This window comes from Heterocephalus glaber, unplaced genomic scaffold (genome assembly GCF_053883595.1).
Source record: "Heterocephalus glaber isolate CG9 unplaced genomic scaffold, H.glaber_assembly_v1.0 deba00001720, whole genome shotgun sequence".
Classification (NCBI taxonomy): Eukaryota; Metazoa; Chordata; class Mammalia; order Rodentia; family Bathyergidae; genus Heterocephalus; species Heterocephalus glaber.
The window spans coordinates 5,753-32,917 of NW_028258433.1; the positions used below are offsets into that span (position 1 = coordinate 5,753).

Sequence of the window (27,165 nt, forward strand, 5' to 3'; positions counted from 1 at the left end):
TAATGTGTGTGAGGCCCTGGGTTTGATCCCAGCACCACATAACAACAACAACAATAACAACAACAACAACAATGTAGAAAAGCTTTAATGGATATAGGACTTCTATCTGAGATTATAAAAATGTTCTGGAACTAGATTGTAATAATGGTTGTGCAATGTTGTAAATGTACTTAGCACCACTGAAATGTATACTTTGAAGTGTTAAAACTTATAGTATAGGTATTTTGCCACATTACAAAAAAGAGGGAAAGACTTTCTAAAGTGATGTCCACATCTGCAAGTTCCTATTTCTTACATTCTAAATTTTTATTAAGAAGTTGAGGTACACTGGAATTCCCCTCCCCCTCATACACTCAACCAAATTTAAACCACTCAGAGGAAGCCCTGCCATTGGTATAAAAGTGTTTGTGCTGGCCACTTTGTGCTCTGAGGTGGTTTGTCTTGTTGCCAGCAGCTTTCAGGAAGCTCTTGTGGACTGAACAGGACCAAGAATATTATGCTGTGAAATGCATCCAATAAATTTACTTTAGAAAAGGCCTTAGGATATGAATATAATGCTACATATATATGTACATATATAGGCAGGTACAAGACCTAAATAAACTAGAACTTGTCAATAAAGAGATATATTTGAGGGCTAAGATTGTTTATCCATAAATAACTTGTATTGATTTCCATTTCAAAATGGGACTTTTCTCATGGGTTAGTTTACTTTTCTGGATATAAACCATAGACTCCACAGCTTTACTTTTCAGCTTCACTGAACTAGACAAACATTAACAAGTAATTGTAAAATTGCAGGGAGTACATAAAGTAACATTTCCTAATTTTCACCTTTTGGGGGCTGTAGTAAGGCCCCTCTGCTGGCTGAGGCCAGGATTGTAGCTCTGAGCTTTAGCAGCACCAACAGATTATATATTTTCTATGCAGCTACTTCACCTTCCTCTTTATTTTCATTCTTTTCTCTTTACCTTCTAAAAGGAAGCTTCTCCTTAGAAAAAGAACTGAGCCTTGATTCTTCACCGTGTTCAGTGTGGTCCTCATATTTTATTGTTGTCAGAAGTACAAAAAAAACCCGTTGAGGATATGTGTTGGGTCCTAGCAGGAGAGAAGAGCTACTTGTAGATCCACTAGTGAAACTTGGTTCTCCTTGGTCTGGGTAGAGAAACCCTCCCTGACTTGAATGACACTTTGGAGAAAAAGGACTATGAGCACAGCTGCTTAGCCAGGCCCATCAGCAGATCTGTTCTGGCTTGATAGAGGGGTGATAAACAGAGCCTCAGGCCCCCCTCGTTTTACAATAATAGTTCTGCATTCATTATGCATCACAAAGGTTGATCTCATTAGAAAGACAAGTCAATCACTATAGGATATACGTTTTATAAAAGATAATTGAGATTTCTGAGCTTCACTAATTACTAAGAAATCAAAACTCCCAATTCTAATAGCCTGGAGGTGAAGATGGTCAGTGTATCATCCTTGGGCCTTACTGTCCTCCTTCATCTCTCTCTTTTCCTTTTCTGTACAATCCAGAGATGATTCTGTCTCCCTGTCTCCCAACCCCCAGGTGTCCCTTTGATCTGAGGATAGTGCCTACAGATACAGATTTTTGGTGCCAGTGACACAGTGGTGACAGATGTTCCTTTCAGGTCAGTAGATACTTAGTTCTGGTGACTGAGAAGATTCCACTTAAGAAGGAACATTAATCACTCAGTTAGATTGATCCTTTCCTGCTCCAGTTTCAGTCTATGGAAGACACAATTTACTCTTTCTCAGCTCTTAGTTGTTTTAGTATTCCTGCTTTAACCTTCAAGAGCTCTAAAAATGTTTACCTGTCGTGGAAACTTAGTACTATAAGTAATAAATAATGGTCTATGCAGGTTTTATTAAGACATCTCAGGTCAATATTACCTTCTGTTTTCTTAAATATTTTTAAAGAGGCAAAATTCATTACTTTTCCCCACCATTTTAATGACTTTCAGAAACATCATTTTCTCTGCACAGTCACTGGTGAGATGATTTGCATTTGTATCAGTGCAAACCTAAGCCAGAGAGGCCTGCTGCCACAGCAGCCCACAAACTCCTTACGGCGCCACTGGGAAGCAGGTTCCATGTGAAGCGAAGCCCCTTTGTGTACCTGCTCAGCCACATCGCAGCTTGAACCATGCTAGAGCATCCGTGGAGAATCTGGAATGGTATGTGTGAGGTAGAAAGGTGACTTGATGATTTTGGAGGAGCTTCTGATCCATCCAAGTGGCCTGGAGAGGTACTAAAGAAACTCAGAGCCACAGTTTCTCTAAGGTGACTTTATACAGTTGCTACAAGTTTGGGTGCAAACCTTCACAATTTTTAGCCCCACTGAAATGACCATTTCCTAACGGAGCTTTATTGTCTGTCTGTTCCTGGGAACGAAACCATACTCAAAGCAGCCACTGTCAAATTGCATTCATCTCCAACTTGGAACTGTTGTGTAGCAGTGCCCTCCAGTCTTGGTCCCTTCACACTACATTTTTCTCTCTTATCACTGATCCCTTAAATTAGACTCATTTTAGCTTGTCTTCTCCTTCTCCCTGTCTCTTCAGAGTAAATATGTCTTCCATCGCCTTCATCTGTCAACACTTTCACCCTGTCAGCCCTTCCTAGTGGCTTCTTGTCTCTCCCTTCTCTCTCTCTCCTTTCCCTTACCTTCTCCTCTCCTCTTCCCTCTTCCTCTCTCCCCTCCTCCAGGGTTGGGGGTAGAACCCAGGGCATTTTAGAGGCTGGGCAGGTACTCTACCACTGAGCCACACCTCCAGTTCCCCTTGTTGCCTCTTTACCCAGTTCTAATTTGAAGACTATGGCCTTTATTGCTTCTCCCAAATTTTCTCTTATTTCCTCTTTATTGCTCTTCCTTTCTGTATATTCAGCTAACGGCAATTGAGAACCTACTGCATGCTTAGCATTAAAGCAGCTAAATCAAAAACAGAGTATATACTTTTTCAATTATCTAATTTATTGAAGATTTTTAAAGTTAATTTTTAATTGATACATACAAACAGAAAAATTATGCATATTAATAGGGTACCTTGTGATGTTTTGATACAAGTATGCATTGTGTAATGTTTGAACCTGGTTAAACAGATCTATTTTCCTCAAACATTTATCATTTTTTTATGGTGAAAACTTCCAATATACTTTATTCTTTCTGAAATCAATAGTTGCATAGTTATCTGTGTAGTCATCGTACTGTCATTGTACTGTGTGGTAACTCACAGCTTCTTGCTCTAGTCTAACTGTAATTTAGTACCTTTTGATCAGCCTTTTCTCATCTTGCATGTTAAAGATATTTTAATGCTGTGATTGAACCATAGTATTTTCTACTCCTTACTTATTAATTCATCTCAATTCATTTTTAGACAAGTTGACATGGTGATAGTGAATAATTCAGGACCCCTGATTGCTGCTTGAAGAAGCTGTATTTCACTGAGATGTGTACATAAATTAATTTCTTTATATTTGTATTTCATTGAGATATATACAGGAGTTAATTCCTTTATATTTTTGGTTATCCGAATTTTAATTTTCTTGTTCACTGCTGTATTTGTGGAGCCTAGCACAGTGCCAGATAACAAGATAGACCTTATAAACATTTGTTGAATAAGTAAATTAATGAGTGTTAGGTTGAGTTCTGGACCTTCTAAAACTTAACAGTAACTAGATTTGGGTTCAAAATTATTCTTTTAAAATTTTTAAATTTTTAATATGCTTTAAAATGTTTGAAAATGTGCTTTAAATCAAGACTTCAGAAGACTGACTGCTTGTGTAAGGGTTAGGAATGAGGAGCTATTGCTGTTTTAAACACATGCTTGTGGATGCCCACTAGGTCTCTTAAAACTTGTCTGTTCTCCGGAGTGGTGTGACTAATGTTTAGTTCCACATGCTCAGCCTTCAGAGTGAAGACTTGAGTCAAACTCTTTTGATTTGAACCTTGGTTCTGCTGTCCACTAACTCCATGACCTGGGGCTAGTTATTTCTCCTCTTTTTGTCGGCTCCTTCAGGATGATAACTTAGCAAGCCTCATAGAATTGTTGTGATGAGTACACTAATATCAATAAAGTGCTTGGAGCAGTTCTGGGTACCTAATCAGTACTTGTTAAGTAAAACCAATCGGTGAAATACATCTAACAATAGTACCCACCTTATGCAATAGTTGTGAAAATTAAATGAAGTATTTAATTTTCATTAAATTAAATATTCCTGGTAAATGCTCAATGAATTTTCAATGATTATTCATCGTGAAGGTATCATATCTATCTTCAAAGATTTCCAAAGTAAGCACACATAAAACCAGAGAACAACTAAATGATGTGCTAAATGCTGTGAATTATAACAAGACCTAGACAGTAGAAGAAAGGAGGCATCCTTGTCGTGGAATGTTAGATGATCACTGGTGACAAAAGTTAAAGTGAGACAAGAAGAACTTAGAGGAAGGAGAGTTTTCCAGGCAGGAATGGAAGTAGCCTGTGGCCCAGAAGGCTGAGAAGTGTGGAGGAAAAAGGTGGGCTGAAAATGTGGGGGGCAGGGAGTAAGAGGTAATGGGGGTGGTAGGCTGGGAGAGGGGCAGCACTGGGGAGTCAGGTGGTGGTGGGCAGTGGGCTGTATGAAGTGCCTTCTCTTCTCCTACAGCTTGTCTTGGCAGGAATTGTCTCCCTGCCCCAAGCACAAGTTTTCCTGGCATGCACACTTAAGATCCCTTTCGTTCTTGCTTTATGCCCTCTGGGCCCCAAATTTAGGTACTACACAGCTTCCCTGACACTGTCTTAGCCATTTCTTCTGGAGAATGGCTGTGTCCCTCTGTAAAGTTTTTCCTAAGAGGAAATGAGTGGGGAGGAAAAAGCTCCAGCTGCCCTATATTCTTTCAGCAGGCGTTTTATGGCCACTGGAACGTGAGTTCTCATGTGTGCCTAGCTTCCTCTCTCACATTTTCTTTGGAATAAGAATGAGTTATCATTTAACAAATGACAATGGTATTGGACTGGATTCTACCAGTGATCTAAACCTCCTAAAAACCTCTAGGTGTAGAAATCCTCTTTGAACTGCTACTCTAGCCTTCCTATAAAAGATGCATCTCAGGGCTCCTCAGGATACACATCTTATCCTTAGCATTTTAAAATTTAGACTGGCCTCAGTGGCCTAGTGTACAGTGAACTAGTTTTCAGTTTTTTCAGGCTATGAGCTTGATGTTCTTTCCTTTTCGTTTGGAACACTGGTGAGTCAGGAACGATCACTTTGGTTACCTATAATTGTTATTCATAGGTTTGTGAAAAGAAATAATCCTAAAGGAGCTGGCATTTTGGAAGATACCTGTATATATGCATATAAGGGTTGTAGTCATGGAGCATAGGGCATTGACTACTACATTTGCTGCCTGACGTGGGAATATCGTGTATGAAACTTTATAGAAGAGTTTCTCCAAAAAAGTTTAAAAGAGTATAAAAGAGTCTCTCCAAAGAAATTAAGAAATTCCTTTCAAAAAGGCTATAGTAGTTTTAAAGAGTAAATGAAAAGAGATAAAGTTATAACAGCATAGTTGAGCTTAATGAGTGCTAATAATAACATATTAGAGTGATATTTATAAAAAGTTTTGCACAAGAATTTAAAACTTGTTTTAGGTAATCTTCAGGGATAGCTGTTTTTCTTATTCTGTTTTAGAGTTACTTAACATTTTTGATGACTTACTAACTCTCCACACCTCCCAGTGACTTCTGGGAATTCAGAGACCAGTATCTGTATAAACAAGGTGTGTCAGAAGGTGGCATCTACCAAGCCATGACTATGGGCCAACTTAGTTATGTTAACTCACGCAAATTTACCACAGTCCCTTGCAGTCTTGTAAATAAGGAAGCAGGGCTCAGAGAGTAGGTTAAGTGAGTGCCCACATTCGTACATGAGCTATGAGGGTAACACTGGACCTCAAGCCCCGATCTCCTGAGCAGTCCATAACATTGTTTCATTTGTAGTGACTTCCTGGTCACATTCTCTTGTGACCATAATAGTCAGTCATGAGCTAATTCCATAATAGTCATGAGCTTTCAAAATCAGTTTTACTTGGCTCTTTAACGCACATCCAAGAAATGAAAATTGAACTAAGGAGAAATTACTTCTTTCAAAGAACAACTCAACATCTTATACTAATATGTCATAAAATGACTTTTGCCATCAAGTTAGTTTGAGGAATACAGAATTAAGACCAGCTTGCCAGGTTTCTGAGCACAGGACTTCTTTGGGTCTTCAGTACAATAATGTACACTCTGAAACTCTAAGGGAAGGGTGTTACATACATTCTTTCACAAGCTATTCATGTGCTGTGTGTGCATGTGTTCACTCATCTTTTTATTCTGGTAGAACACTTCAAGGGGTTCATTTTCCATGAAATTGTCTGTTGGTAGCATGTAATTGGTGTGTATTGGTAGTGTGTGACATGGGCAAACCATGTTACCTCTTTTGGCAAGTTTTCCATTCTCCAGATTGGACTAAAGATACTCCAAAGGTCTCTTTAGCTTTAAAGTGCTTTGACATGGAATCCCCAAATTGAGGAGTATATGGTACTACAAGAACTTGCTAATGACAGACAATGGTTTTCTGAAAACCATTCATTCATGGAACGTTGAGCGATTGCCAAATACTATGCTAGATTCTGAGGCTATAAAGACAAGATACATATAAGGTGACAAGTAAGACATTATCTGCCCTCTGGATGAGAAATACATACAAACTGATTGTTTTAAAAAATATAGTGAGAGCAGTAGAAATATGCATAGATAATACTCACAAGAACTGATGCTTATAAGAAAGAAAAACTCAGTAAGAGAGAAGTGGAAACATAAGCAATAAAGACTCATTACTGCCTCCTCTAGGTGGGAGTTAAAGCCTTCCGGAGGAAAGACTGTAAGTCTGGTTTCAAGGAATGGGTAGGCATCAGATGAAAGGAAGGTGCTCCAGGCAGATGGGAACACAAGAACAAAAAGAGTATAGAGGGTTGAAGCAGGACAGTGTGTACAGTGTTCAATAAGGGATTAGCATTGCTCCATTAGAAAGTCCAAGGCAGGAAGGCCAAAACACAGTGTAGTAGCAGGCAGGGCTACTACAGTCATTGAGAGTCTTCTCTGCAGATGCTTGAACTTTATTAGACAGTATGATGGGCAGCCAGCGGGAGATGCACGCAGGGAAGTGACCCATTCACAGATGCACCTTATACAGCTATAGAGCAAATGGACACTGAGAGAGAAAAGAGAGGTAAGGAGATAAGGTGGGAAGTGTTTGGTGATGTTCAAAGGATAGATACAAGCACCTCAACCAAGAGAATAGGAACCTGGAGGAAAGGATAGATTTGATAAACATTTAGCATTCAGTAGATATAACCTGCTGAATGTGGTGACTAAATGAGGCAGGCAGAGGAGAGATCATGACCTATTTCTTTGGATGATTTAGTGAATAGCATCAGTATGAGGTGCGACTTTATGAAGAAAAACGGTATGATATGGTATGATTATGGTTTTGGATCTGCAACATATAGGGCCTTTCTAAGACATTTGTCAATATCTTAAAATCTGGAGTTGTTATATCATAACCTCTTCCTGTGCATCAGACTCAAATGGAGGTTTCATTTTGTGGAAAGGACTCACATTTAAGGGCCACTTCATATTGCCCTTATTTGATTTAGGCTGTTGGAATACTGCAAATAAACTGCATTATTATTATTATTATTCGTGGTTCTGAGGATTGGACCCAGAGTCTTATGCATACTATACAAGTGGCATTTTATTTTTAATATAAATATTCAAAAATATAAATAAGTTCAGTTTAATTTTATTTAACCGTAGTATTACGAGGCAGACAACAGACTGTGTTTACACTTGCTGGCTTAAGTCTAATTGAAATAGGAGTATTTATTGTTGAAAGAAAACAAACCCACAACAACTAGCTTACCAATTGTTATACCAGAACAAAAATATCATTTAAAATAGCCTTCTTCTCTCCAAATCATTACAATTGATTTGGTGAATTAAAAAGATTTTAAATACTTCTCAACTTCATACATGCCAGGTGTTCAAAGCTCTGCAATGCCTCAAACCAAGAAATTCACCCTCATTTTCCCAGTTCTTCGAGTGAACTGAACCATTTTCTAAGTGGCTTTTCTCATTTCTTTCTCAATACACTACTTCCAGTTGAATAGATTCTCTAAGGACCTTTTGTAAGGGTTAGAAATATGGGACACATAAGAATTGGCCCAATTACTTATGGGAGACTTATGGGAGGTTTATATAAGCATGAGCCACAGTTTAATTTTGCAGCTCTATCAGCAAATGGGTCTAGATGTAAGGAAAGCAGGTGATGGGGGACTTATGAGAGAAGCAAGTAAGGAAGGATGAAGAGTGAAAATAAAAGCAAGAGAAAAAAATCTCTTACCGGGTTCTTGTTGTATTTTGTGGTTGTTTTTAAACCAAGTTATCTGAGGTTCTGGAACACCGCTAGCATGACAGTCTAAAGTAGTAGAGCCGCCGATGGCCACCGTGTGATCACTGAGGTTTTGCAGGAGGCGTGGTGCTTCCTGATCTGGTGAAGAAAGAAAGGGAGTTGTGATTACTTGTCAGTTTTACTTTTTTGTCTAGGCATGTCAACATTTTAAATATTTATATATAAGCAGCAAAACTTGACCAAGGGTTTCATTTGCATTTTATTCCCTAACTTGCTCTTCAGTTGTTAACCTGCTCCCCCTTTATATAAGATACTACAATAATTGAGATGCCATACTAGACTGTACTAGAATGCTGTAAAATCAAGGACTAGATTCTATATTTTTCGATTTTAATACAAAGGTTTTCGCCTGGCCAATAGTTTCCTTTCTTCTTTTACTTTCTTTTGAAGAGCTTTTATAAAACAAAGATTTTGTTTTATATTCTAGGAGGTATAAATTATATAGGCTTGTAATGAATGTTGACATTAATATATAGTGTAGTGATGGGGTAATATAATTTTATCATTTCTTTCTTTTCTCTCTTTTTTTTGTCTTTTTGCAGTGCTGGGATCAGACTTGCACGTTAGGCAAGCATTTACTCTACCACTGAATCACATACCCAGCCCACCTTCTTACGTATTTTTATTGATGTCTGTGAGGGTGTGTCTGTGTTACTCTGTAACCTCAATTGTAAGGCAGCAGACCAAACAGGAGAATTCTTGAATTTTGAAAGCTTTATTGATTGTTCCCTTCCTCCAAACCCTTCCCAAATGCAAGCAATCAAAGGATTAATTCAAGAGGCAGAGGCATGGATTTATAGGTTTTGCACTATATAATAGTACAAATACTGTATTTTATATTATTTTCTCTTAAAACATACAAATATAATACAATACAATTTATTTCAATAAAATGCCAACCAATATAGTACAACAAAATGAATTTAATACATTAAGATGCAATACATTACAACATTAAAATCCCACATAGGAACAGCAGTACCCCCAAAGCCCGCAATGAGTACAGTGATTCTATTTAATGAAGTAGTCAGTCAGTCCTGCTGATGTGTATACATTCTAGTTAGGTGGGTACTGGATTGGTAGCTCAGGCTTCCAATGTAAAAGAGTAAAACAACTCCTGTATCTTTCAACCCTCTCAAATTATCCCTTTTCCTTCTTGTTACAAAACCTGGCACAGAAATCAAGAGTTTTGGCATGCTACACATTCTGCATCACCGGTTTCATTTATATAGTACGCACTTTCTTTGACCATTTTTTATTCCTCATCTTAGTGTACTAACACTGTGAAATCAGCTTAGGAGTGATTGCAATGCTACAAAAGAGAATTCAGTGCAATGACTTTGATTCCATATCCCTCTAGGATTCTGTTGAGACCCAAAACCTTTCTCTTTATATTCCTGCAGGAAAACTCGCAGGATTAGCATTCCTTAAAGCCATTTAGATATCCCAGGTTAAAAAGTACATTATTATATAACTTTTATAACATGTTGAAGTAGTATAATGTGGCAGAGTTACTATCAGGAGAAACAGATTTCTCAATAAATTTTGATTTCCATAGTTTATTATTAGTCTTATTTTATATAAAATGAAATCTAAAGGCAAAAAAGTATTGAAAGAAGTGCTTTGATTTATAAAACCTTCTTCAAACATAGTGTGAACTGAATGACAGCAATAACCCTTGGACCTCGTTCAGAATCTCTGTTGCGTCCTACCTTCCCCTGTAGACAGGGCCATTACCAGATTTCTGGTTGGCATTCTGTGCAATCTGTCATACAGCTTTTCTTAATTGAAAACACAGCTCCACTTAAAGCCTTCAATTTATAACTTGTTTACACTTGCTCATTAGAGTTTTGACATTTTTAATGCTGTAAAGACTCCAAGCATATCAGTAAAACATGACTAGATGATAAAGAACAGTATCTTATCATTTCATATCCTCAACAGTGGCAAGCCAACTTTGATGTATCTTACTTAAAATGCAGACCCAGTTCACTCAGTTATATTCTTTTTTTTGGTACCGGAGATCGAACTCAGGACCCTTGCGCTTGCGAGGCAGGCGTTGGCACCACTGAGCTAAATCCCCAACCCACTCAGTTATATTCTTAATAGCTTCCTCCAGCACATTTTACTATTTCCAATGTGTTAAATATGATAAAATAATAATTATTGCATAGTCCTTATGAAAAGGAAGCTTGAATATAAAGACCCCCAACACCCAAATTATTTTCATATCTATAATCCAAAACATCAACATAGACAGGATTTGGACTTCCCTGACAGGTGTTCAGAAAACAATGCTTTATATAGAAGAGAACATTTTATTTTAACATAAATATCATGAAGGACTCCCAGAGGCCCTATTTGTACTACACAAACTTCAAACAAAAAGCAGCAAAAAAGCTGCTGAATAAACATGAAATTCTCAATTAAATACATGGTTCATATAAACATTCTGAAACATACAGTATTAGAATTTATTTCTGATAATGTTCTTCTATGTGGTGTCTTATTTTTGCCTACTTTTCAATGACTTCTTAACGCAGGGCATATTTTGTCAGTTTCCTACTTCATACACTGTGATGATCTATTTTGACATTTTAAGAACAGTATACTGAACCCACACATATTGGTGGGAGTAGACACTTGCTTTCTAAATTTCACAAGCATAGCTGGATCCCTTCAGAAAATCAGAATTAAGGGACTATTTCCATTGGTTGTAAGTAGCCAAAGATAGCTGCCTACCAAGTTCTTCTTTTCCTTTCCAGCATTTTGGCCCCAAAGATCTGTCAGATCCCATAAATACATAGTTCTTTTTCTTCATTTGAAGGAGGGGCTAAGGAACCAGCCTCATACCCCTGCTTCAGCAATTATTTACTTTAGGCTTTTTTTTCTTTCTCTTCTCCTCTCCTCCCTGTTATTCCTGTATCACCTCATATCCCAAAGAATAAAAAGCAAAACTCACCCAATAGTTTCTTTAAAAAAATTTTTAAAAAAGCTTCTGGAAGGGTTAATTACACAATAAACAATTGCTCTATGGAATTCTTAAAATCATCTCTTGGAATAGTAATATCCTCTCCTCCCCAGAAAAATTACAAGGGGAAGGAAATGGTAGGTTCTACATGTCCAATTCGTCATTTTTCTCATAAACCCCTAAATCATTCTATGTGCTATTTTAGCTTTTGTAAAATCCAGGGTCCCCAAGTTCTATGGCACTGAGGCATTGTTTCCTGAAGGAACACACTGACTTATAATGAACAAAGAAGTCAGGCCAAAGAGCCATAGGTAAAATTTCAAGATACAATTGATTATTCTTTCCTTTGGGCTGACAACTTCCAGGTTGCTAATTGTTTTCCAAGCATTTGGGGCTCCATAAAACTGGCATTCTGGGGAAATGCTATTGTTTACTCTTCCACACTTGACAAAAGCAATTCCCACGTGAAAGACAAGTTTAGCCATGGGACAGAGTCTGTTACCTAAAGGAGGAAACAGGCTGATGTGTTCCCAAGCTTGAAAAGTTGTCATTATTGTCACTGCCCAGCCACTGTGTTTCTCAGCCATGGCTATTTTGGTTATTCTAATTTTTTTCCTCTATAGTTCCTGCGAGGCACTTATAATGATCAATCATAAATGAAAATGGAACAATGCTTATTAAATTGATGAAAAAGTCACTTTCCCCTCAAACGCAACCTTAAGAGATTAGACTCTCTCTTGATTTAAAAAAAGAAGTGACATATATTTTAAGTGATTTTCATTCTACAGTTTTGCCATTTCTTAATCCCCATAAAAAAATCCTATTAACATTTGCATATGGGTAAAGTGGACTTTTTAAAGAGACAAGATTTTTAATTGACATTTAGAAAAACGCATTAGACCTCTGGTCACAGTAACCTTTATTTTCTTGACAAACGGATTGTGGACCACCTTTGAATGACATCATTTTAACATGATAAAGTTCTTTTGAAAATTAACCAGGGGGTACAAATATTAAAAATGAAGGTATAATGCACTTTTAGGTGCTGTCAGTGGCCATCCGGTGCAGCGAGGGCAGTGAGGAGAAGGGTGGAGAGTTGCTGGACTTAACCACTAATTACAGAGTTACCCGGAATTGGAGGAGAGGGGGAGTTGGGTGGGCTTGCATAATTCACGCAGAGACAAAGCTTTGTTCTTTTTGAATTACACCAATATCTCGCATCCCTGGGGCCCATTTTAGAAACTTCAGTTTAAGATCAATGTGCTTAATGTTAAAAAAAAAAAAAAAGGCATTTTCAAATAAATAAGCATTATAACTTGCTATCCAGGTGCTATTTACAAATCAAGAGCAGATGAAATTGTACAAAATAAAACCAGGCAGAAGTCCGACAGAGTCTCAAATTCAACTGTACTCATTCTGAGCTAGAAAATTAATTTATTCGTGTCCATCTTTGGCAGAAACCAGCCTTTATTTAAATTATTCAGTTTGTGCAGCTTCACAACTTAAAAATAAAAAGAGGTTGGCATCAAAGTGGAAGAAAAGGATCAGTCCCAAGTTGTTGTTTATCAGGCAGGAGAAGACAGCAAGAGCAAAACACACAGAGAAGGCAGTGCAGGGATCCTCCAAATCCAAACTTGCACCAAGTCGCCCTGGGGAGCAGACCCCCTCAGCCCGAACGGGGAGCCCCGAGCTGGCACTGGGGGTGTCTCATTATTACTCCTATCATCTCCGAACTCATTTTGGGAGGAACATCTCCTCTGAGCCTGAAAGTTAGCAACAGTGACAATAAATCAAGGTGATATGAGACAACTGTTACTTTTTAATGCGTCCTTTAATGTTTTACATTACTTTGTGTGGTACAATCATTCCTTGCGCTTTTAAATTTGGAAATCCGAGAGAAAACAGCCTTTTTGTTGCAGTGCTCACCTCTAATTATAACTTCTGTCTTCTGAAGGATTTCTTCCCCTGTGTATACGTTCCTGGCTCTGCAGGCATAGATGCCCGAATCTTCCAGAGATACGTTCTTGATGATAAGGTTAAGAGTAATGGAGTACTCGTGAGTGGTGGCCATTTTTTGCTTGCTGATACTGTGATGCATTGTTCTGTTATTAACTGTCCGCAGCAAAATCCAAGTAATGTCTCTGTATAAGAATTTGTTAACTGTGCAAGACAGTTTCAGGTCCTCTCCTTCTGTAGGCATTTTCTCCAAGCTAACATGAAACCCATTTGGCACATCTGTAAAATAAGAATGAAGAGCTTCAGAATAAGTCTCATAGTGAGATAGTCAGAGATCTGGATGTAAATTCAGCTTCAGGATTAAAAAGGGTATTTATCTTTTTGTCTTAGAGGAACAGATGAAACATCAGAGAGGAACCAGGCATGCTGATTTGACCAGCAGTGAGACAAGAAATGCAAAATGGGGAGTTATTATTTATGCTACCTTTTCATTATTTGCTCAGAGTTGCTCTTCACAGTGGAAATGGTCTTTTACCAAATTGAGATGATAAACTTGTTTCTCATTTGCTTTTTCACATACTGTCTTCCTACTGATAAATGGACATTTGATGTGAACAAAATAGTGAATTAAAAGCAATTAGAGTCAGGCATGGTGGTGCATGGCTATAATCCCAGCACTCAGGAGGCTGAGGCAGAAGGATTGCCGTGAGTTTGGGGCCAGCCTGGACTACATAGTGAGTTCAAGGCAAGCCTGAACTACGTAGTGGGACCCTGTCTCAAAAAAAAAAAAAAAAAAAAGCCATAGCAATTTGTATTAAAAACCAAAGATACCTGTATGGGCAGACATATCGAAGATAGCTCACAAATGAGCACGGAAAGTTGGAGGTACACGCTGGTCAGCACCACTTTACTCCTACCCTTTCCTAAGGAGAAGTAGCTGTTCCTCAGTCCCCCTCGCCTGAGGTTACAGAGTAGTTCCCTGCTCTTTGCTGACACAATGGGACAAAGGATCCAGGTTACTTGTTCAGCCTCCCTGTTATGGTGGTGATCCTACCCTACTTAGATGTAAGAGAGCAAAGATGGGCAGCCTGTCAGGGAGCACACCTGTAATCCACACATGCTGGAAGACTGAGGCAGGAGGATGAAAATTTGAGCCCAGCCAGAACAACTTAGTGACTAAGCAAGACCCTATCTCAAAAATTAAAAAATTTAAAAAAAATTTTTTTAAATAAAAATTTTTTAAAAGGGCTGTGCATGTAGCTCAATGTGAAAACTTCGGGTTCAATCCCCAAACCCACCCTCCAAAAAAAGCAAGTATTTCCTTGCAGATGAAGACAGCTAATGTAGAAGAGTTGTCAGATTCCAAAAATTACAAAGAATAATTTTTTTAAAAGTGAACTTTAGGACTGAGGGTGGAAGTGTACTCAGTGGTAAAGTGCTTGCCTAGCATGTGTGACACCCCGTGCTTGATCTCAGCACTGCAACATTAAAAAAAAAAAAATTAACCTTACTCTAAAAAACATTGAAAGCATTTTCTGAAGGTGACTGTGTCATTAAAAGTCATTTTGTCCAATGTCATTTCCAAGTCACCTTTCCATCTCTTAGGTGCCCTAGCAATAACCTGTGCATTCTTCTGCTCAAGCATTCCTACCAAGACCATCATTTAGCTTTGGGGCTGCAAGTTGCTTCGTGTCATCTTGGACCATTTCCCCAGAGAGTTTTAATCATTGGCCACTGGCCCTGAACTGACCTGCTTGCAAAACCCTCCTGTTGCTTGTTACTAGTGGTGTATCTATATTTGAGCAAAGAATTTCGGCCAACATTTCACAAAGTGCTTTGAAGATGAAAAGCACTATGTTATGCTATTATTATTATTATCCTTTGCACACAAAGCTATAAAGAAACCTTTAAACCTGAAGGGGACAATAGTCCCAAATTAGATATCATATCAACTCTTTCCTAGATCTCACTTTGCTTGTTTTTCTGATTTTTCTGGGCTTTGGCTTGATTATAAAGTGTCACGTCTGAAGAAATGCCAAAGTATTCATTTGAAAGCTGGGTGCGGGACTAACTGTGGCCTATGAAGCTGTCAGTGGATGAGGAGAGAGACCACTGGAGGTTTTTCTGCTTCAAAATGAAAATCTAAGAATGTGCTACAAGATGCAGGAGTAGTTGACAGTTATTTTTTAACCTAAAAGTGAGGTGTTAGAAATAGCTATTCTAACTCAGCATCTTTTTACATTTTGGGCATTTTCCAAATATGAGGAGTAAAATGTTAGCCATCAGCTTTTACACGGATAGTAGAGCAGAGGTCCTGGGCACTGGTTGCAGTCAGATAGCTTCTAACAAGACCACAAACTTTCCACACATGAGGTCCCATCCTGCTTGTCAGAACCCAAGGGAGCCCAGTAACACCATTGAGATCATGTAGAGAGCTTCTGTTTACTTTAGTGATTTGAAACTTCCTGTGGAAATAGCTCACAGGTTTCCTGATGGAAGATTTTGTTTATCTTTGCCAAGCACCACCAGGAATCTCAAAATAAATTGCATTTAGTGACATTGGGAAAGCAGGGAGATAAGGCAGTGCTGTTCCTGTCTCACCCTCCATAATTGCTCACACGCCTATGGTCATGCCTAATGCCAGCAAAACTCCCAAACACACTCATAGGAAAGGACAAGGACCAAATCAATTTTGAAGTCTGTTCCTTGTAGGGTAATCACAGTTACTGAAGTTAATTTGGCTTAAGTCATCAGACAGCCTCTTAGACAGGATTATCTATTTCTTGATGTAACCCCTTTGGCATTCTCTTTTGATCCACGGAAGATGATAAATAGAATGTCCTCAACTACTTAATGAACCCAGAGGGATTTCCCCTTAATTCATGTTGAATTTTTTTTTGCCTGAGTATAAAAACAGACCCAAGAAAGAATTGCCTTCTAGACCTCCAAGTGAAAACAAGAAATCTTCCCACACGTCAGTATCTGTTTCAGATTCAACAGTCTTCTTCATCATTCATCATCCATTTAACACATGCCATACCCATAAAGTCTTATGAGGTGTCACAGAGAAGAATCAACCCTTGCTCAGAAGAGACATCCAATCTATGGTTAGGTGAAAGACTAATCTGTTTATAAAGGTGAAAGTGTGGTAGTAAACACTTTGACATGATTGGATTAGGCGTGTAGATTACATTCATTAAAGAGACAAGCATAGATATGTAAAAAGATGAAAGAGGTCTCATTTATCAGATAGAAATATAGAAGTTTTACTTACACTGGAGAATGGAAATAACATTGTCTGAAAAGAAAGTGAACCGTTCCTAGCAAGCTTTTACTTGTTTCAAGTGGATCCCATGTGCAAACAAGTGAGTGCTAAGGTTTGGAGGTGAAGCTGTCAAAAACGGGAATGGCCACAGATAACTAGTTTTATCAGTTTGGAAGGCAAAGTATTTGTATTTTAATAAAGGGGCAACACAATTGAAATGAAGAATAAAGATCTCTACAGCATTAAAATTTTAGGTAGCCACCTTTAAAGCATTACTCTCACCCAGTAAAATATTATGTAAATACTGAACAAATGTACATTTGTTTTAGAAAAATAGCTATGTAAGGTGCAGCATATTAGTATTTGGTCTCATTTGTAGTGAAAATAAATCTTCTGACAAAAATTTGAGTAAGAAAAAGATAATCACTAGCTAAAAATAAATAATGAATGTAAGCCAGTTAATCTATCACCAATCCAAACTAGAATTTTTCAAGATTGGCTGGAATGAATTATTTGAAGAAAGCTTATTCTAAGCAGAGGGCTGGATTTGTTGAACTTGTGCTCAGTTTTAACATTAAAACCCTTGTATTTCTAAAGCAAAAATGTTCTTAGTTTCCAGTAGGAACATTTGAAGGAAGTGTGAATGCTGCTGCTCTTTACTCTTAGCAATCCTCTTCCGGTACTGAGCCAGACCACACACGGCAAGACAGGCTTCGATGGCTCTGTCCTGGCCACAGTCCTCCTTATCATGTGACGAGTCTATGGCACCAAGCAGATATGCCCACCCAGAGTCTGTGTCACCCCATTCCTGTATCATGCCCTGGGTCCTTGGGATTCCAAAATTCCCCAAAAAAGATGATCCCCAGGTTTGTTTCCAGGTTGACTCAGGACTCTTCCTCTTCCTGAGATCTAGCTTCCTGAGAGCAGACTGCTTGTCAGTGTGCACAGCTCTGGGACTACCTGAGAAGTGGCCAACAGAAGACTCTATGAGGGGCAGGAGCAGGGGAGACCACACCTGTAGACGGATGCGTGGTCCCTGGCAGTGTGGGCCAGAGTAAGGAGTGCAAAGTGGTGAGACATGTGTCAATTCTGCACCATAAGGTGCTGCTACAGTCTGCTCTGCAATTCTGAATAGTCCCAGGGTCCTAATCTTTTCATGGCCTTTTGGATCCTGGTGAAGGTATATTTATCCATAGGAAATTAAAACAAATGTAATGGCTTGTTGGCTTGATCTAGAACTTGTCAGTGATTAAATAAATGGCTTGTGGGTTACCTCTGACATTCTTGTCTCTGCCACTGTCAGGCCCTGGCCTTTTCCCTCTACCTACATTCATCTGTACTCCACCCCGGGACTGTGTAAAATCCTGCTCCCTTCTCAGAGGCTTAGAGCTGCACTGTCTAACACTGCACTGAATTTTATTGTTTGTTATTTAAATGGTTTAAAACGAAAACAAAATACTTTTTAAATGTTAATTATAGGGCTGAGGGTGTAGCTCAGTGGCAGAGCTCATGCTTTGCATTATTAAGGTCTTGGATTCAATCCTTAGCACCCTTCCCATGTTGATTATGTATTGAAATTAAAAGACTTTGCCTATATCAGAATAAACAAGATTAACTTTACTTTTAAAGAATGTGGTAACTAGGAAATTTTAAATTATATTTGTAGCTTATATCTCAATTGAATAGTTGGACAGTGATGGCTCTAAAGAGTAAATTTATCTGTCATATTACTACCTTATTTTTTATAGCACTGAGGATAGAACTCAGGGCCTGTGTGTGCTACGCAAGTGTTCTGCCACCGAGCTATACCCACAGCCCTCATCATATTCCTCTGAACCTACATTTTTTTTTTTGGTACTGGGGATGGAACTCGGGTCCTTGCAAGCGGCCAAACAATGAACCTACATTTTTGATACTAGGAGACACGTAATTTATCATTTCTTCATTTTCTCAGTGTTAGGACTCTCTTCCTAGAAAGACAGGGCTGCAGTCCTTCCCCTTCAAGTGCTATTTAATAGTGCTCATTAAGCTGTTGCACAGTTACTGAATGTTCAGAGAAGAGCAAGCATTGCTCCACCTTTTGTATTCTAAATATAGTGCTTATGGATTCAGATGGTAACTTGTTTCTAACCAAATATAAAGAACAATACAGATCTTTATATTTAGTTAATCCAACTCATCTGGATTTATTAGCAAACTAATCTACATGAAATTTCTGTCAGCATTCTTCTCTCTAAGTGAAGGCCTTTTCTCCTCTGGAATGAATGCAAAGAGTGGAAAAGCTCCTTCCACATCTGTACGGGGGAGGAGATGGACTGATGTGGCATAGAGCAGCTTGGCCATATGCCTCCTCGCTTCGGCTTTTCAGACCCTATTTTCTCCTCTGGAGAGTGTGTGAGTTAGTGTGTGAAGAGCATCTATTAGTGTCTTCCAGCTCTGACCTGTGAGACTCTCCCATGGACAACTTGTGTCTGGGGCTTGGTTAACTTGCCAAAGGACTCCTGTTAACTCAACTGTCTCATGAAATCAGTCCTGCCTGTTTCTTTCTGGAGACTTCTAGGCAATCTCTGCAACCTGTCGCATGCAGTGCAAAGTTTCCAGAGACTTGGCAGGCTGCCCAGGTTTCCTCAGAAATTGGGGGATTGTGGAGCCAGTCAATTGTTTTTATACTTTGAGCTACTTATTTCCTTCCTGTACCATGGAGGGACATAAAGAGTGCCATTTGTGTACCTCAGAGGATTTAAGATTTGCAGAAACCATCATATTTCAAGATCCTTACATGCTCTTAAAAACTCATTAACTATTGTTAAGAAAGCTCAGTTTCAGAGTTTTAAGAGCCTTATTCTCCCAAAAGTCTAAATTACTTTAAGTTATGAAACAATTAACTTCTAGGTTATCAGAACTATTACAGCATCAAAGGTATTAGGTTTCCTTGATTGTTACTAAGAAACTCCTGTAGGAACTAAAGGGAGTTCAAAATGAATATACAAGATTCTAAATTTACAATCCATTCTGGAGCAAGACAAACATAAATAACTCTAAAAGAGAATTTGGGGAAATAATGTTAGGAAAGCGAATGATGTTGTAGAATTCTATTCTTAAGAATAAGAATGAAGGTACTCAAAGCCTGACAATTCTACGGATTTTTAAAAAAATCACTCCAGTGTAAGAGCACTAAAAGAAAACAGGATTGAAGATAGACCAAGGTCATAGGCTGTCTTTGCGGGTGTAGGATTGTAGCTTACCTGTAACATAAAAAGTTATGTTTCTCTTCACAGTTCCTATTTTATTGGAAGCCATACAACTGTAGATTCCAGAAATTCTAGACTCAGCCACAACCAAAGTACTTGCCGTCTGCAAAAGAAAAAAAAAAAACTTTAGCTACAACAGGACGAAGAATTCTTTGAACATCCCTACCGAGCTTCTGAGAGTTGAAATGATTCAGTTCTTTCATTCATTCAGCAAAGATAGTATTGTATGATTGGTGGTTAACAGAAAGCGCTCTCCTTGCCTAGCCCCAGCAAAAATGGAAAAATAACAGGAAAGCAAATCCTCAGGAGACCAGAGTCCATGACATCTGACTTGAAGAAGGGCTTTAGGCCTTTCTCATGCTGCTGGCCTAACAATTACAGACCTGAGACTGAGCTGCAGGACTGTACATGTCACCTACAAGGTGGGCAGTTCCATGTCAGTGAAAGGAAAGGTGAAGCCTTGGCTGTCCCTTGTTTGGGTGATTGGGAGTAGGATGGGACCTAAAACAGGAGGCTTTTTGCCATTTGGTTCCATGATGGGTGTGTTACATGAGCAAGGACAGAAGAAAAAGCTTGGCTAGGCCATTTCTTCTGTGTGCTCACGGAATGTGGCATCCAGCCCTGAATGGTCCTGAAGGAGACAGGAGGCTGAAAAACTAAGATTGTTCTGTGTGTGCATATGTGTGTATGTATAAATTACCTAATTTGTAAGTTTGTTCAATTCTTACAAAGTAAAGACAAAAATTGTGAATTAATACAACCCTGCTTCACTAGATTTTAGTGCTACTGTTTGACAACTTTGTCCTGAAGGTAGTCAAGTTCGTGTGAGCTTAAAAACACTTTCAAACTGTAATGTCTAAAGAATAAGGAAACCAAAATCTAGACAGCTCAAAGGCTCCCACTGCATTCTATTAGAGAATAAATTGTGCAATATGAGACAAACTGTTATTTACAAATTTAGCCCCATTGCAGATTCTGCATGAAAAAGCTAGTTTTTCCTACTTAAAACTACACACAAAAAGTTGATCCAGTTGCTTATAAATCTTTGTGACCTGTATTTGACGATGCAAATAACAGGCCATAGGTTGTGAAATTATAGGAGCTGTGGTGATATTTTCTGACTAATCAGGGTTCTTACCTAATGCACAATGAAATGATCAAGTGACTTATGGCTACATTTTTGCATAGGCTGAAATGTGACTGTGGACTTTCCCAGGCTGTGAATATACTCAAGTGGCTTAGTCACTGGGAAAGATCGTAACATTTCTGAGTTGCTAGTACTAGATAATTGTGGTCTCTTATCCCATATCTAATTAAGGTAGTTCTGTCTTTCAGACAAAGAGATGAAAAGTGCACTTAATTTTTTTAGTTGGCAAGCTCATTACTACAAATTCCTTCTTTTTTGTTGGAAGTATCCACTTAATTATATCTACTTGTGTATTATTGAAATTACAGGTAACAAAAATGTCTGCAAAATGTGGCATTTTTCATTCAGTCTAGCAGACATTTATTGAGTGATTAGCAAGACATTGTCCAGATACTACAAAGGAGTCAGAAACAAATATCACACAGTCCCTACCCTTAACAAATTTTAAGGCAATAGAGAATAATTTTCCAACCTGAAGATCACATGCATGTTCGTTACTTTTCAAAGAAGCAGTAATTTAAAGCCATATCACCAGTGGAGTGGAGTTTGAAAGCGAGCTCAGAAATTGCCTTTCTTATTTTGATTATTAATCTTGATAAGTGGGAAATAAAAAGGTTCTGGTAGCCATCTCCTTTAAATTAATGTACTCAGCATCGAGAGTCATGGAAGAAAGTGGTAGAGTTAGAAGAGATGCTTAGAGGTGGCAATGTGAAAGGAACTGTTTGCTGGTGACAGATGGAAAGGGCAGGAAAGATAACCAAGTGAGACTGTACTCCCTTTTGTGTCTCAAAAATCTCAGGCTTGTGCTGCAAAGCAATTTGCAATAGGTTCTGAAGCAAGGAGCTCAAATGAAGCCTCTGTGTCACATCAGCTCAAGCACTGTTTTTAAGTTCTAGTGTTTATCCCAAGGGGCCCAAGTAGAAACTTATTTCAGTTCTCTAGTTTATTGGTGCATAGTAACTAAGTGGAAAGCTATTTTTGTTGGCTGGGGAATGTTTGAAAATTTGGATAGAAATTACTTGCCTCTATAAGTTGTGTTTGAGCTTCTATTAAAATGATGCTGCTTTCACTGAACTCAGCAAATGAGCACAAGAACTGGGTTTCATGACAAGAGAAAGTCAATTTACATGCACACATTTGTCATGTGTAGGTGATCTGGGAATGGCTATACATTTAGGCTCCGACAAAATTGTATATTCAGCGAATAAAGCTGAGGTACTTAGAACTGATTTGAATCGATGTCTGAGGATGAACCATGGAGGCAGGAAAACATTCAAATCTTTCCTCTTTGCCTGAATGCTGCCTTCCAAAGCAAGACACCTTCTATATAGTCAGGCCTACCTTAGTATTCTCCTCACCAGAGTTTCTAGTAAAATAGAAGTAGAAAATGATATTGATGATCATGGACATTTTGTTGTTGTTGTTGTTTTCTGGGTAACTTTATATAGCCTCTGCTATGCACCAGACAGCATGCAAAGCAATGTACATGTGTTATCTCATTTAATCCTCCCTATATCCCTATGAGATGGGTATATTAACCTATTTCACTGACGGTGAACCTATGGGACATGTGCCATAGCCAGCTGTTTGTTATCATTGAAAGCTCTAAACAGTTTGCCATCACTGCCCTACTCTATTGATGAGACTGCTGAGGTTTATAAAGGTTACCTGATTCATCCAAGATATGCAGGGCCACAGGTCAGCCTGGGCAAAACTTATGCCCAGCTGTGTCTAACTAAAGTACCTGGGTTCTGAATTTCTAAATCAAATTGATTTTTTCCATTGAAACCCTTTAAATTGAGTAACAGACCTATTGGTGAAGTTCTGCCTACTCTTTGAATTGGGTTTTTCCTTGAGAATTCCTCCTTTAATCAGCAGAGATGGGCCATAAGCTAAATGCTATCATGTATAGAAATGCTAGTTTTCTTCTTTGGTAGTATTTTACATAAGCTCCAAGCTGGTTTGCAACTGATAAAATGTATGGTGTGAAAATTTGAGTGATGAATGAAGAGGTTATAATTAAAGAAAATTTAAAAATAAGGTGAAACTTTTATTCTATGATCAACTTCACTAAAAATTATCTCATTTCTAGGTTGCTTCTGTTCTTCCAAAGATTACATTTTAAAATTATAAATTAAAACATAGTTTCATAAAATATAAGAAAATACTTGACAGTTTAAACTTTATGTGGTTAGAGAAAGGAACTCAAGCGTGAGCTGTAGGTTGGTTTTGTTTGGTTTGAACTATAAGACGACACATATCACAGTAAGTGTCAATGTATGAATGTTATGTGCTCAAGGGACAAATCTGTTTCCCAATGCTTACAACCCAAACTATCATTTCAAAAGGAAAAAAAAATAAAAATAGCATAACATTCAGAGGCCCAGATATCACTGTAATACTTTAAAACACAAAGTACCAAGGATTTGAGTTGTAACATATCTTTAAAATCACAATCATTTATTTTATAGAGCACAACAAGAGAAACTCTCAAAGATACCTACTTCTATTACTTCTATAATTATTGTTCATTTTCCACATTGAAAATAAGTGAAAGAGGACTGAGGAATAGAAAAACCCCTGAAGTGCTAAAATAAAATTAGAATACCCAAGTTCCTCTTAGTGAAAAGGTAATGGGTAACAATTCTTTCACATCTACTTAAAACTCACATTGCCCCATTACATAGGATGAACACACCAACTTACAACATTTAAAAAATTCAATTGTGGGGCTGGAGGTATAGCTCAATCTCCAGCACTATAAGAAAAGAAAAGAAAAAAAAAAGAATGATAAGCAAACTTTTGGTGAAGTTTCCAGTCCGGTGTAATTCTACATTCTTGAAGGATTCATATTTTTTGCTCCTTATTTTTACTACTTTGGAATACTTCTGTGTTGGGGGTGTCGTGTCAGGAGCCCAGGGATTTAGATATTAGAAATACATCCTTCTAGTCTATTCCCTGGATTTTTTTGTATGACTCAGAACACTCAAAGATTGTCGTCAAGTACTGAAAGCTTGAAGTTTCCAGTTCCTTCCTTCCTTCCCTTTTGCTAGGCATTAGTACTTCAATGTCATTTGAACATCACAGAACAGAATGAATGAATGGGGTGATGCATCATTCAGCCTAATTTCCAGTACTAGTTTTTAAGAAGTCTACATAGGGAACAGTGGTTTTAATTTCTGGATGTTTCTAATATAACTTGCTTTTAAGTGTTTTAGGGAGAAATAAAAATAGGTATATAACGGTCATGGAGAAATCTAAAATTAATGTAGGTCGGTACGTTAGAGCCAACTGATGGGAAAATAGAACATGAGAATGAGAACAAACTGGGGACTGTGTGGGAATTAAAACCTAAGCTATAATTCTGTGATAAGTATTAGTTCAGTCATGGATTTTTGTCATACAGTACACATACTCAAGAGGCCCTCATTTCAGTGGAAATGTTACATTAAAATCATCATGATTCTCCAGCCTTACAGAATTAATGCTATAATGTTTTTTTCTAATACAAGGTTCCTTCTACTTTCTAATTCATATCCATAAACCCAAGAATCTGGCAACTCATGTAAACTATGAACATTCCGTATGTGCGATAAAGTACTTCAGCTGATGACTCATATTTCACAATTCTGGACCAAAACTTGCCAATAAAGAAACTAAATTTGATTTTCATTTATAACCTTCCTTGAGTTAAAAAAAAAAAAAAAAGGAACAAAGAAAGCAAGTCCCTGAAATGCAATAGGTGCCTTAGTGTAAGTCCTGTGTGCCTGATGCCTAGAGGAGCACTGATGGCCTGGCTGCCTATGTGGCTGTGAATAAGGGGGATCGTCATGGTCTAAATTTGGACTTAATTTCTAAAAATGTACAGAAAAAAAGAACAGTTTCAATTGTAAAGAGCACTTCATACAGCTCAAAAATAGTGAAATTTCCATGACAGCATCCTATGAAAGTTACCTTTTTTAACACACAAAAATACAATTAGTTAATACAAAAGTAAAAGCAGTAAATTCCCCCAAATAAATTTCTGAAGAGCATGAAATCAATTTGCTCTAAAGCTAACGTGTTACTATTACACCTGCTTATATTTCACCTTTGCAATGCTGTTTAGAAAGAGTATTAAAAGTTAATTCAGTACAAGTAATTGTTTAACAATTAAAATCTTGATTGTATATGATTGCAGTCAGTTTAGGGGATTATATTAGAGGATACATGGCCGGCATTTTATTAAAGTAGTATTTTTAAAGGGCTTTCTCACCATGTTATTTCTTCTCATCATTAAAACAGGAAGCTCAGTAGGGCAAATATCATTAGTGCCATTTTGGAGGAGAGAATTCCAGGAAAGAGAAACTGACTGCAAGTGGTTTTATAGATATAAAGGGGCAGAGCTTACCCCAGGGCTCCTGAATGCGGATCAGACGGTTTAAGTCCTAACTGTGTGCAAAGGTGTATACATGAAATCTTCTTCCTAACTACAAAGTTATAAGACAGTACATTTGTTTCAGGCCCACATGAGAAAATTAGGGAAGTTCTTCTATCTCAGTCAAGTTTTGTTACTTTATTCCTACCATTTTTTTTATACATTACACATAGAATTCATTACTACTTTATGGTTCAAACTGATTAGAAATCTAGTTTTCTCATTTTTCATTTTATTTCCTATTATATGGTCTTATGGATAAGATACCAGAAGTTACTACTAAAATTATACCATAAATTCCTGTTATGAATATCTAGCAGTAAATAATCCATCTCTCAATGTGGTCAGGAAAAGGCGAAATGAATAGAGACTACTAATGACATCTTGAAATTTCCCTAGTACTCTGTGACAACTAATTTACTGCACACTGCTAATAAATTGAGACAGTCCCTCCCAATGTAATATCACCCAAACTAAACTTTAAAGTTTATAGAGTTTCCCTTATCTCTGTCATTAAATTGCTCTCTCATCAAAGGTTATACATCGTGGAATGTTTTTCAACTCCTGTTCATATGTGTTAGAGAAAAAGAGTTATAAAACCACCTACAGCTACTGCTGTAGCTATAAAAGTGTTCCTAAACCCTTGACAAGTGACTGTTGACATTATTATGTTAGCCACCGTCATTTTAATCTCTGCATTGGCTTAAGTTAGCCGTGACATCCCTTGGTTTTGAACTGGAAGACTTTTTGAGTTTCTCATTTACCCTTCTAAACTGTGTGAGTTTGGGTTAATCATCTTATCATCCCCATTTTTCTTATCTTCAAAATGGAGAAAACCACCCTGGCTTGCCAAAGGATAATGGTAATATTAGCATATGTTAAAAGGTTTTACATAATGAAAAATACAAATGTTGTTTGTTTCTTGTTAAATCCTACATAATGATGCTCCATACTTTTTAAATCTTCAAATGCAAAGAATACAGTTGTTAATAGGTAATATAGGTAAAATAACACTCAAGCAGACAATAGTGTCTATATTAACAATCCCTACTCAAAATCAAGATATGCATGTGTAAATAAATATTTCAGCAAGAGATTGATTTTTTTAAAGTATCACTATTCCTGTGTCTCATGATAGCAACTTTTAAGTGTGTTCTTTTCTAGTTCAACAGAGAAAGAGTGACTAGATTTTCAGTCCTGTGAGGCTCGCTTGGTTCACAGGGTGTCAGCTATGGCTGAAGCTCAGAAGGGTGTTAGGGTAGTAGAAAATGAAGAATAGAGGAAGAGTCACAGGAAAAACAAATGTCTGCTAGACTGGATTAGGTTGAGATCTCCTAATAGACTGTGTGTTTATATAACCCAGCTTAGGCTTTGCCTTAGCAAAGAGAGAGAAAAACATGATAACTAATGATACAGAAATATTCAGTTTTAGCCTTAAGACTTGTACTAGCTTTTGCTTGTTGGGATCCCACTTGTGTGTGAAGGTGATTCTCGGACCTGGTTATAAGCTAGAATCACATGGGAAGCTTTTATGGGTCCCCAGCTTTACCCTGGAGGTTTGGATGTAATGCCAATTGGGAGATGAATCTAATATGCAGGTAGGATTGAGAACCGTTGATGGAACAATCTGATGTTCAAGGA

At 37.8% G+C, this 27,165-nt stretch overlaps 1 protein-coding gene across 3 annotated transcripts in view; it reads right to left on the reverse strand.

Moving 5' to 3' along the window:
• Positions 1-8,323: 8,323 nt before the first annotated feature.
• Positions 8,324-27,165, reverse strand: part of LOC147821667 (vascular endothelial growth factor receptor 1-like) — a 98,484-nt gene continuing 79,642 nt past the window's right edge. The window contains exons 12-14 of one of the 3 annotated variants that reach the window (XM_087199544.1): positions 19,955-20,063; positions 13,415-13,723; positions 8,324-8,595 (exon numbers count right to left, since the gene is read on the reverse strand). In XM_087199544.1, the coding sequence (XP_087055670.1) occupies positions 8,339-8,595; positions 13,415-13,723; positions 19,955-20,063 (675 nt within the window). In that variant the 3' untranslated portion in view covers positions 8,324-8,338. Of the gene's footprint in view, positions 8,596-13,028; positions 13,252-13,300; positions 13,724-19,954; positions 20,064-27,165 lie in introns of those variants that run through there. The other 2 variants (XM_004854799.4, XM_087199543.1) reach the window with 2 other exon arrangements.